The sequence below is a fragment of the Schistocerca piceifrons genome, chromosome 9 (assembly GCF_021461385.2).
Source record: "Schistocerca piceifrons isolate TAMUIC-IGC-003096 chromosome 9, iqSchPice1.1, whole genome shotgun sequence".
Taxonomy (NCBI): domain Eukaryota; kingdom Metazoa; phylum Arthropoda; class Insecta; order Orthoptera; family Acrididae; genus Schistocerca; species Schistocerca piceifrons.
Genome location: NC_060146.1, coordinates 151,316,895 through 151,329,465, shown reverse-complemented (window position 1 = coordinate 151,329,465; position 12,571 = coordinate 151,316,895). Strand labels below are relative to the sequence as shown.

General features: G+C 37.6%; 1 protein-coding gene across 8 annotated transcripts in view; it reads right to left on the bottom strand.

Moving 5' to 3' along the window:
* The window catches only part of LOC124716946 (repetitive proline-rich cell wall protein 2-like), a 129,427-nt gene extending 117,605 nt beyond the window's left edge, over window positions 1–11,822 (bottom strand). For all 8 annotated transcript variants that reach the window (XR_007005680.1, XR_007005683.1, XR_007005681.1 and 5 more), the window contains exons 1-2: window positions 11,678–11,822; window positions 9,048–9,090 (exon numbers count right to left, since the gene is read on the bottom strand). Coding sequence is in view for 3 of the 8 variants with exons in the window: in XM_047243533.1 (XP_047099489.1) it covers window positions 9,048–9,067 (20 nt within the window). In the remaining 5 variants the exon portion in view is untranslated. The remainder of the gene's footprint in view (window positions 1–9,047; window positions 9,091–11,677) is intronic.
* Between the last annotated feature and the right edge of the window lie 749 nt (window positions 11,823–12,571).

Here is a 12,571-nt window from a genome sequence, read left to right as displayed (position 1 = left end):
TCATCGGTCTCATCGGATCAGGGAAGCACGGGGAAGGAAGTCAGCCGTGCCCTTTGGAAGGAACCATCCTGACATTCACCTGGAGCGATTTAGGGAAATCACGGAAAACCTAAATCAGGATGGCCGGACACAGGATTGAACCATCGTCCTCCCGAATGCAAGTCCGGTGTCTAACCACTGCGCCACCTCGCTCGGTCTTTACCAAGAGGTATGAGATGCTGCTGAACCCAGAAAATCACAGAGGATGGGTGTGTTCATCATCAGGAGCTCCCACATTAGGCAGGTAATGGAACACCTCAGGGAAACGTGGGTGTGTTCATCATCAGGAGCTCCCACATTAGGCAGGTAATGGAGCACCTCAGGGAAACAAGAGGCTGGTTGGGAAAGAATGCCAGTGTGCACTAGGTTTGTCTGCTTGGAGGTATCATCCAAGACACTCTATAGGAGACTTTGCTGGTGACCACTGAATGCTGTGGGTGCAACTGGATGCTAAATGCAGCTCATGTCAGCACAAATGATGCCTGGCACCTGAACTCATTCTCAGACACTTGAGATAGCCGGCTGTATTGATGAAGGCAGCTAGCATCACACACTGGGTGCAAATGCAGTTCTCATTATCTGCAGCACAATACTCGGAATTGATCACAGTCTTCTACTTTGCAGCTGAGCAGAAGGTCTAAACCACACACTCAGATGATTCTGTGACAATCTAGAATGCAACTTTTGTCTGTCTCCGTAGCGTAGCTGTAGCGTTACTGCCTACCACGCAGGGTGCCCGGGTTCGATTCCCGGTAGGGGACTGGGTGTTGTGTTTCCTTCATCATCATTTTTATCATAATTGACTCGCAAGTCACTGATGTGGCGTCACCTAAAAAGGACTTGCAATATGGTGGCCGAACTCCCCTGAATGGGGTCTCCCGGCCAACAGTGCCATACGATCATTTTCATTTTTTCCATGCAACTTTTTTGACTTCCACTATCAGGTAGAGAATGGGAAAGCCCCTTTTAATATGTCAGTGGTGCACTGCACAACGGAAATGGCTACCTGGATAGCAGAATATAGGTGGCATACACACATGGATTTTTAAGTTAGAAGAAAACCTGCTCAGGGTCAATGACGAACTGCCTGCCGGAATCAAATATTTATCAGTTACATTATCTCAGGTAAGACCTTTTGTCCTTGCACATCAAAATGAGGAACTGTTAACATGATATTCTGCAGGAACGTCCATGCTAAGCTCCCAGAACCAAGGTAATAATTCCCACATAATATCAAGAAATGAAATCGACATGAAATCTGTATTGACGAGCAGCAAAATCCTGAATTCAGATGGGAATATATACTGCACGGACAGGTTATATACTGATAGTGGCAGCATATTAATTGCTGTCAAGAACTCTATAACATCTACTGAGGATATTACAGGAAAGTGAAAAAAATTGAGTGAAGTTAAGCATCAAAGGTGGGTCGAATATGGTCACTGAATGCTTTTACAGACCACCTCCATCAGGTGTAGTAGTGTCAGATCACTTCAGAGTGACTTGAAGAATACTATGATTAACTTTGCTGTTCATGCTGGCGTCATAGTGGGAGACTGCAATTTGCCATATACAGAGTGGGAATGTCATGTGATTAAAACTGGTGCCAAGCACAGGGATTTGAGTGACATTGTTTTGAATGTGTTGTCTAAAAATGACTTTTAAGCCAATGGAAAACAGACTCATGTGGGCAATGCCTCAGACATACTAAAAACTAATAGACTCCAACTTTCTGAATCAGTTAATGTAGATGACATTATGAGTGATAATATCAATTAAATTGATATTATAAAGGCTTTACGAAATCATCATCATCATTTAAGACTGATTATGCCTTTCAGCGTTCAGTCTGGAGCATAGCCCCCCTTATAAAATTCCTCCATGATCCCCTATTCAGTGCTAACATTGGTGCCTCTTCTGATGTTAAACCTATTGCTTCAAAATCATTCTTAACTGAATCCAGGTACCTTCTCCTTGGTCTGCCCCGACTCCTCCTACCCTCTACTGCTGAACCCATGAGTCTCTTGGGTAACCTTGCTTCTCCCATGCGTGTAACATGACCCCACCAACTAAGCCTGTTCGCCATGACTGCTACATCTATAGAGTTCATTCCCAGTTTTTCTTTGATTTCCTCATTGAGGACACCCTCCTGCCATTGTTCCCATCTACTAGTACCTGCAATCATCCTAGCTACTTCCATATCCGTAACCTCAACCTTATTGATAAGGTAACCTGAATCCACCCAGCTTTCGCTCCCATACAACAAAGTTGGTCGAAAGATTGAACGGTGCACAGATAACTTAGTCTTGGTACTGACTTCCTTCTTGCAGAAGAGAGTAGATCGTAGCTGAGCGCTCACTGCATTAGCCTTGCTACACCTCGCTTCCAGTTCTTCCATTATGTTGCCATCCTGTGAGAATATGCATCCTAAGTACTTGAAACCGTCCACCTGTTCTAACTTTGTTCCTCCTATTTGGCACTCAATCCGTTTATATTTCTTTCCCACTGACATTACTTTCGTTTTGGAGATGCTAATCTTCATACCATAGTCCATACATTTCTGATCTAGCTCTGAAATATTACTCTGCAAACTTTCAATCGAATCTGCCATCACAACTAAGTCATCCGCATATGCAAGACTGCTTATTTTGTGTTCACATACCTTAATCTCACCCAGCCAGTCTATTGTTTTCAACATATGATCCATAAATAATATGAACAACAGTGGAGACAGGTTGCAGCCTTGTCTTACCCCTGAAACTGCTCTGAACCATGAACTCAGTTTACCGTCAACTCTAACTGCTGCCTGACTATCCATGTAAAGACCTTTAACTGCTTGCAAAAGTTTGCCTCCTATTCCATAATCTCGTAGAACAGACAATAACTTCCTCCTAGGAACCCGGTCATATGCCTTTTCTAGATCTATAAAGCATAGATACAATTCCCTGTTCCACTCATAACACTTCTCCATTATTTGTCGTAAGCTAAAGATCTGGTCCTGACAACCTCTAAGAGGCCTAAACCCACACTGATTTTCATCCAATTGCTCCTCAACTAATACTCGCACTTTCCTTTCAACAATACCTGAGAAGATTTTACCCACAACGCTGATTAAAGATAGGAAAAAATTTTTCTTAAGAAGAATGACATGAGGCAAACTGCAGAGTATCTGAGTAGTCAACACCAAACATTCAGGTCTAGGCTTGAAGATGTGGAGCAAAAATGCGTCAAATTCAAAAGCATTGCACGACGAGCCTTAGACTTGTACGTGCTGCGGGAAGGTTATGAGGAATGGGAATGACCCATTGTGGTTCAATAGCTATGACGACAAACAGAGTTGAGTCCAAGATTTAAGAAAAGTCAAAACCTAATTGACAAAAACTAACTGAAGGGAAAAAAATGAGCATAAGGAGAGAAGTCAATCAATTTCAAAAGTTTGTAAAGTAACCTGATTAAAAATTTAAGAAATTTTGTTCCTACAAAAAGGCAACAAGCTGATCAAAATCATCTATTCAGTTGTTCAGTGAACATAGTGACACAAAAACAATGACAGAGAGAAAACTGAAATTAGGATCAAAAACGGTTTAATTGTGGGAGGTCATAATTCAATTTCTTCTTTGAACAACCGGATGAAAGTTGAAATCGTATAACTGAGCTAAGAGATTGCAGAACAGAAAATAAACTAAATATGTTCAACAGTGGAAAGGCTTGTGGATCATAGAAACAGAGGGTACCAAGCCACTGGAAAAAGTTGCTGGTCATTCCTGTTTTCATGGGGGTCATCCAACAAATGCACATAATTACAAACTGATACTGCTGAGATATCAGTATTTTGTAGAATTATGGGTCAATCCATATGAAGTGGTCCAGCGATGGTTGCTTGACCATTTTTAAATATTTTAATTTTTTTATATGTGATTGCCCTATGCTTGAGAAGTTCAAAACAGTTTTTTTAAAATAATTTATCTTGCACCTTTACTGGATGTCAGCCATTTTTATTTGTAGGTGCGCAACGATTTTTCAGTCTGGAGACATTAACGAAAATTTTAATCTCTCTACACTGGGTTAAGTTACAACATTACAATTGACATGATTGTTTTTAGAAAAGGGTCCTCTACAACATTGTCTATTACACATAATACCCTAAATTAAAAAAATAACCAGTCAAAATGACCTCCAAAGTTTGGCACCCAAATTTTCAAAACTCCACTTCTTAGGCCCAAAAATAACAAAAACAAGGAGTGATTTATGAGAATCTATTTTTTTCCTGTAGTTAGATATCATACACTACTAGCCTCATATACAGCAAGAACACTTACAAATGTTTCCTTAATTATTTATGAATTTTTGAAATTTGAAAATTTTCAGTTTTGTTAAGTTTGGGGTTCGTTATCTAAGGTGGGACTGAATATAAAAATTTGATTTTTGCACAGTTTGTGCACCTACATGATAGCAACGTACTGCAAAAATTTCAACATTGATATCTGACTGTGAACAAAGATATGAATTTTTGAAAATAAAGAAATAATTCACATTACTCTACTACTGATCTTATGGCTGTTGCCTATTTAAATGGTTTATTGTTTCATTGTAATAAAATTTAATTGTGACATATAATTAGTTTATTCTATCACCCAATATTCATTTAGTTTATTTATTTTTAATAATGCAATACTTAACAATCCGAGCTTTTGCTTTTGTTCTACGGTAAAAAAAAGGCCCATTTATGTTGAGGTCTATTGTCAATAAAGAAGTACATTATTGCTGAGTGTGGCATTGCAGAAGTACATTATTGCTGGGTGTGGCATTGTTGTAGTCAGTCTGTTCTGAAACCTGTGTTAGAGTGGATGTACATACTTCATCCAGAGTGTAGAATGTGTTATGTGCTTTGTCTGTGTGCAATTTGTAATTAATTTTGAGAGATTGACTGGAATGCAATAACATGGATGAACAGTGCTCGGTTGGACAGATAGCAAGTTATGTGTGTCACAAAACAGTTTACAGTTCAGTTTCAAAAAACTTGAAAAATGTCAATGACTTTGATGAAGTTATAAAAAAAATAGACAAACTTTGTTTAAATTTCTAGTAAGTTCTTCTGTAACATCATGTGTGAGTATCATGAGAAGAAATATATTCTGAAGTACAACTACATTTTTGGAAGAAAGTGCTGTGATCCACTTAAAGTTCATAAAAAGCCTATTACTAAAGGTTTGAGGGAAATAAAACTTGAACATTTGTCCTTATTATGTGAGAGTTAGCCCAGCTTCCCAAGTGAAACGTAATGTGATTCCTGCAAATTCCCTGTGCGCACATTATTACTCAAAAATATTTGTATTGAATCCAGAACCAGAATCATGTAATGTTGTTAATGACACTTATATTCCTAATGAGGAAGCGCTTGGCATATTGGATTTTGCTTGTTCTAAGTTAGATGTATCTCCTGCTTCCAAAATAATAAAATTAAGTAGCAGAAAAAGAAAAGCAGTTATTCAAAATAAGGTACAACAAATTTCAGACAAAATCAGAAAAGACTTGGAATCGTGCTTTGATAATACAGATACCAACATTATTTCTAAAGAAGAAGAAAACCTACCACCAGCATCATCTGACACCGAATATTTGAGCTTAATAGAGAAATTAAAAACTAAATTTTCAGTGACATCTAAAGAGGACAAAGTCAAAATTTAAATTTGCTCCCTGACTCATGGTCAAGAGAAAAAAATAGATAATGAATTCAACGTTTCTCATAATTTGGTTAAACTAACCCAAAAATTAGTGAAAGAGCAAGGCATTCTTCCAATTTCAGAAAAGAAGAAAGGAGTAGCTATAAGTGAAGAAACAATTCAAAAGATCCAGCAGTTTTTTGAAGATGATGAAAACAGTAGAATGTGCCCAGGTTGAAAGGATAGGAAAAAGCTGTTATAAATGGAGTTAAAGTAACAAAGCAGAAATTCTCATCCTGAACACACAATTGGAAGGTCAAAATTTTGCGACCTCCGCCCTACGTGGTGTATTTTGGCTGGATCCCCAGGGACACACTCTGTATGTGTTTGGTTATATCATCAAAATGTCAAACTGATGATTGCAGGTGCAAAACTCAGTGATCTTAACTACAGAGAGTTACTACATTTAATGGTCTGTGACGCTAACAGTTATGACTGCATGATGAGTTTCTGTAATAAATGGCCTGGTAAGGAAACTGTTATTGAATTGTTTCACGACTATGATGAGGAAATGCCAGACAGTATTACTTTCAAACAGTGGGTCACAATTGACAGGGCAGAAATGATAATAGTGGTTAAATCTCAGGAAGAGTGCTTGGAATCTTTAACTGATAACTTACAAAAACTCAAAAGTCACCACTATGTTTCTAAAATCCAAAGTAAGTTTTTGAAGGACAAAAAAGCACAACTTCATGCAACTGAATGCATAGTGCTAGCTGATTTTGCAGAAAATTTTACATTTGTGATTCAGGAAGCAATACAAGGGTCCCACTGGGTCGATGACTAGGCAACAGTGCATTCATTTATTACCTACTTTAAAAATGAGAAAGATGAGGTGTGTAGTTCTTCACTTTGCATTCTAAGTCACTACTTGGAGCACAATGCTTTGGCTGTACATGTTTTTCAAAAGTATGTAAAAAATTAGATAAAAGAAAATTTCCCAAGGTTGAGAAGCTGATATACTTTTCAAATGGAAGTGGTAGTCAGTATTGGAACAAAAAGAATTTTTCAAATTTGTGCAACCACAAAGTAGACTTTGGGTTGGAGGCAGAGTGGCAATTATTTGAATCTTGCCATGGTAAAAATGCATGTGATGGAGTAGGAGGTACAACAAAACGTGAAGTAAGTAAAGCCAGCCTACAAAGACCAACCACAGACCAAATTATCACAGTCCAGCACATGTATGTCTTCTGCAAGGATAATATTAAAGGCATTACCTATTTTCTGATCAGGAAAGAAGTGGTTCTGCATATGAAAACAACCTTCAAACCATATTTGAAAACTGAAGGGCCTATAGCAATAAAAGGAACAAGGCGTTTCCACAATTCCTTGGCATTGCAGAAAACTTAGTTCGATGCAATGTAACATAAGAAACTGAAATTTATGAGAATCATTGTGTCAGTAAAATTACATCTTTGTTGCTAACGTTGAATGAAATAGTGGCATGTGTGTATGATGGACAGTGGTGGCTTGCAGAGGTTGAAATAATAAGTTTGGAAAACAATGATGTTTTTGTACATTTATACCATCCTGCTGGCCCAAGAACATCACTCAAGAAATCTACTAGTGACAAAGTTTGGATACCAATGAAAAACGTTTTAAGGAAACTTTCAGTGCTTGACCTTACCACAGCAACTGGGAGGTCTCATTCTATATCACAAAAGCTGTCTGTAGAAATAAGTGTTCTTAACGTTCACCACAAGGTTTAGGAGCAGTTGCATCTTGAAGGATGTTAACTGAAAATCTTTATTTTAAGTATGTCAAAATAATATATGCGTTAATTTCAGTGATGTTTCTACTTTTTTAAATATAATTCAGTACCTTACTTCAATAATAATTGATTATATCCTGCCAATATCACACATGAATAGGCAACAGGCATAAGATCAGTTTTAGGGTAATGTAAATTATCTCCTCAATTTCAAAAATTCATATCTTTGTTCACAGTTAGATATCAATGTCAAAATTTTCAAAGTATGTTGTTATCACATAGGTGTACAAACTGTGCAAAAATCATATTTTTATATTCAGTCCCACCTGAGATAACTAGCCCCAAACTTTACAAAAAATGAAAATTTTCAAATTTCAAAAATTCATAAAAAATTAAGGGGATATTTGTAAGTGTTCTTTCTCTATACGAGGCTGGCAGTGTATGATATCTAATTATAAAAAAAAGCAGACTCTCACAAATCACACCTTGTTTGTTATTTTTTGGCCGAAAAAGTGGATTTTTGAAAATTTGGACACCAAACTTCGGAAGTCATTTTGACTGGTTATTTTTTAATTTAGGGTATTTTGTGCAATAGAGAATGTTGTAGAGGTCACTTTTTTAAAAACAATCATGTCAATTGCAATGTTGTAACTTAACCCAGTGCAGTGATATTCATATTTTTGCTGTCTCTAAACTGAATCATCATCATGTGCTTACAAACAAAAATGGCTGCCATTCAGTAAAGATGAAAGGTAAAATTTAAAAAAAAAACTACTATGAACTTCTCAGTTACACCGTAATCACATATAAAAAAATCAAAGTACTTAAAAATGGTCAAGCAAGCAACTTAATTTTTATTGGACAATTTCATTTGGACTGACCCTTATGCAACATGTTTTATGTTCTCACATTATATGATATTTGGACAGTGATAATTTCCTTTGTAAAAATCAACTTGGACACAGTGATACTGCACTCACCTCACACTCTTCACCTATGAAATTCAGTGCGCCAACTACAATTGTGCCCCCGATGAACCCACATTCCAGACTTCCAAAAGGCATTAAATACAGTTTTGTACTGTTGTATAATGAAATAAATACGAGCCTACTAAGTGTTGGGTCACATTTTGATTAGTTCCAGGGCCTTCAAGAACTCAGCAGATTGTCCTTGACCACATAAAACAAATTGTAGGAAAAGCAAATGTTAGGGTGAGATCAACTGGAGGAAACTTAAGGAAATGTTATACATCCACAAAAGAAGTGGCTTACAATACACATCTGGCAGATTCTTTAATATTGCAGCAAGGCTCGGAATGGCCCATCAATACAGCAATTAACATAAACCACACACAATTTTCTTGTGTGTCAGTACTGTTATCACTTCTTCCATTGACACTCATAAGTCAAATTACTTCTTTGTTAACACCACAATGCAAATGACAACTCTTAGAACTAGTGCCATATGTAATAGGCCTACTGCAAAATGATTGCTTCTGTTTTTATAAGAAATATAACTTTTACTGCAAATAAAATTGGTATTCCTTAAAGAATTATGTTGAAATCAATACTCACTGATTATATTTCCGATCCATGACCAAGAAATGTTGCTCACCACCTGAAGCAGAAAACAAAGTTCTTATCTGAATAATTTGTTGGAAATCAAAAGCCAGAATGAAAAATACAGTGCGTTAACCAATTTTCAACATACGCTGCTCTTGAACATTCCAACGTGAAAATCAGACAATGCAACCCAACAGATTACGAGAAGGTGTATACATGTCATAGAACTTAACTACGCGGTAATTTGTTAATACACATTACAAACAAACGTCAGTAATCAAAACAGTTCGAAGGATCGATTTCGTTGTCACGTATCCAGCATTATTTCGCTGATGATAGTATAGAAGTTGAAATCATGTAGAGAGTTTCAGGGAGAGCATTATGGAACGATTGACAAGAATGGGGGAAAGAAATACAGGTGAAGAAGAATGCGTAGCTTTGAGAGATGACATAGTGAAGACAGCAGAGGACCAAGTAGGTAAAAAGACGAGGGCTAATAGAAATCCTTGAGTAACAGAAGAGATACTGAATTTGATTGAGGAAAGGAGAAAATATAAAAATGCAGTAAACGAAGCAGGCAAAAAATAATACAAATGTCTCAAAAACGGCTAAGCAGGGATCGCTAGAGGACAAATGTAAGGAGGTAGAGGCGTATATCACTAGGGGTAAGATAGATACTGCATACAAGAAAATTAAAGAAACCTTTGGAGAAATGACAAACACTTGCATCAATATCAAGAACTCAGATGGAAACCCAGTTCTAAGCAAAGAGGGGAAAACAGAAAGGTGGAAGTAGTATATAGAGGGTCTATACAAGGGCGATGTTCTTGAGGACAATATTATGGAAATGGAAGAGGAGGTAGCTGAAGATGAAATGGGAGATATGATACTGCGTGAAGAGTTTGACAGAGCACTGAAAGACCTAAGTGGAAACAAGGCCCCGGGAGTAGACAACATTCCATTAGAACTACTGATAGCCTTGGGAGAGCCAGTTCTGACAAAACTCTACCATCTAGTGAGCAAGATGTATGAGACAGGCGAAATTCCCTCAGACTTCAAGAAGAATATAATAATTCAAATTCCAAAGAAAGCAGGTGTTGACAGATGTGAAAATTACTGAACTATCAGTTTAATAAGTCACAGCTGCAAAATACTAACGCGAATTCTTGACAGACGAATGGAAAAACTGGTAGAAGCCGACCTTGGGGAAGGTCAGTTTGGATTCTGTAGAAATGTTGGAACATATGAGGCAATACTGACCCTACAACATATCTTAGAAAATAGATTAAGGAAAGGCAAACCTACGTTTCTAGCATTTGTACACTTAGAGAAAGCTTCTGACAATGTTGACTAGAATACTCTCTTTCAAATTCTAAAGGTGGCAGCAGTAAAACACAGGGAGCGAAAGGCTATTCACAATTTGTACAGAAACCAGATGGCAGTTATAAGAGTCGAGGGGCATGAAAGGGAAGCAGTGGTTGGGAAGGGAGTGAGACAGGTTCGTACCTATCCCCAATGATATTCAATCTGAACATTGAGCAAGCAGTAAACGAAACAAAAGAAAAATTCAGAGTAGGAATTAAAATCCATGGAGAAGAAATAAAAACTAAAATGAGGATAATGGAATGTAGTCGAATTAAGTAGGGTGATGTTGAGGGAATTAGATTAGGAAATGAGACACACAAAGCAGTAAAGGAGTTTTGCTATTTGGGGAGCAAAATAACTGATGATGGTCAAAGTAGAGAGGATATAAAATGTAGACTGGCAATGGCAAGGAAAGCATTTCTGAAGAAGAGAAATTTGTTAACATTGAGTATAGATTTAAGTGTCAGGAAGTCGTTTCTGAAAGTATTTGTATGGAGTGTAGCCAAGTATGGAAGTGAAACATGGACGATAAATAGTTTAGACAGAAAGAGAATAGAATTTTTCGAAATGAGGTGCTACAGAAGAATGCTGAAGGTTAGATGGGTAGATCACGTAACTAATGAGGAGGTATTGAATAAAACTGGGGAGAAGAGGAATTTGTGGCATAACTTGACTAGAAGAAGGGATCGGTTGGTAGGACATATTCTGAGGCATCAAGGGATCACCAATTTAGTGGTGGAGGGCAGTGCGGAGGGTAAAAATCGTAGAGGGAGACCTAGAGATGAATACACTAAACAGATTCAGAAGGATGTAAGTTGTAGTACGTACTGGGACATGAAGAAGCTTGCACAGGATACAGTAGCATCGAGAGCTGCATCAAACCAGTCTCTGGGCTGAAGTCAACAACAACAACTGTTATACGTTTGACAACGTCGGTAATCATTTCTATCATGTTTCAATTTTGTTTACGAGATAATATACCATTAATTTGTATCGCACGTGCAAATGGAAATTTCAAAAATCTTTTCTAATTAACCAACGGCAATGACACTATTAGAAATGGCTATATTAGTCGATTGATCTATTTTAGTTACAAATTGGGCAACTTATCTTGTTTCCCCATATGTTTTCTCACACCCGGGAATTTATTATTTACACTGCCATTCAACGCCCGAGAGCGCTGTCGTATTAAATTCGAAATGAAAAAGTACCTACAAACTGATATTAACATTAAAAATTACATAACTTTCCCTAAATAAACACCCTGTGAGACTCACCGGAAATGGAAAGTAGGATGTATGGGGTTTCTTCCGGGCCACGATTTCAGTAATAGACTTATCCTGGCCTCCAATTAACTCTTACCAAAAACACACACACACACACCAACCATAAACACAATATTCAAAACAGAATCAACAAAGATTTTTGGTGTTAGCAGTGTCGCCAACGCAGTAAACGAAAACGCACAGAAGCCTTCTCTCATCTCTGAAAAGCACCAGAGAAAGCACTAGAACTAATCAAATCACGTTATCATTCGATACCTCTCCCGCCATGTGAAGAATGTTGATAAAATAAAAAAACTAGTTATGCAACGTGTAGTAAAGTAAACATGAAATGCGAAACGATTAAAATGGCCCTAGAGGTAATTTTACAACTGTCTAAGTTGTCGACAAAACAGAAAAACTAGCTATACAAAGTGTAGTAAAGTAAAATTAAAATGTGAAACAATTAAAATGGCCCTAGAGGTAATTTTACAACTGTCTCAGATGAGCTATCTACGTAAATTCAACCTCCTCTGCAATGACCAGCATGGTTTTGGCCTGGTAGAGGTACAGAATTTGCAACAGCACAATTTAAAAAAACAGTTTTAGGAGCACTAGATGAGAACAGCTATGTAAATGGCCTTTTCCCAGACCTGTCTAAGGCATTTGATACAGTTGACTACCAGAACCTGTCACACAAGTTAGAGGCACTAGGAGTAAGGGGAGCGGTTCTCAAATGGTTTCGTTCATATCTAGAAAACAGAGTACAGTCAGTAGAGATCACACATGTCTCCAGTGGATCAAAGTACATTGAGAAACATAGATCTAATCCACAATATTGGGGTCCCTCAAGGAGGTGTACTGGGCCCAGTATTGTTGCAACATAGTAATCACCAGGACGACACCAGC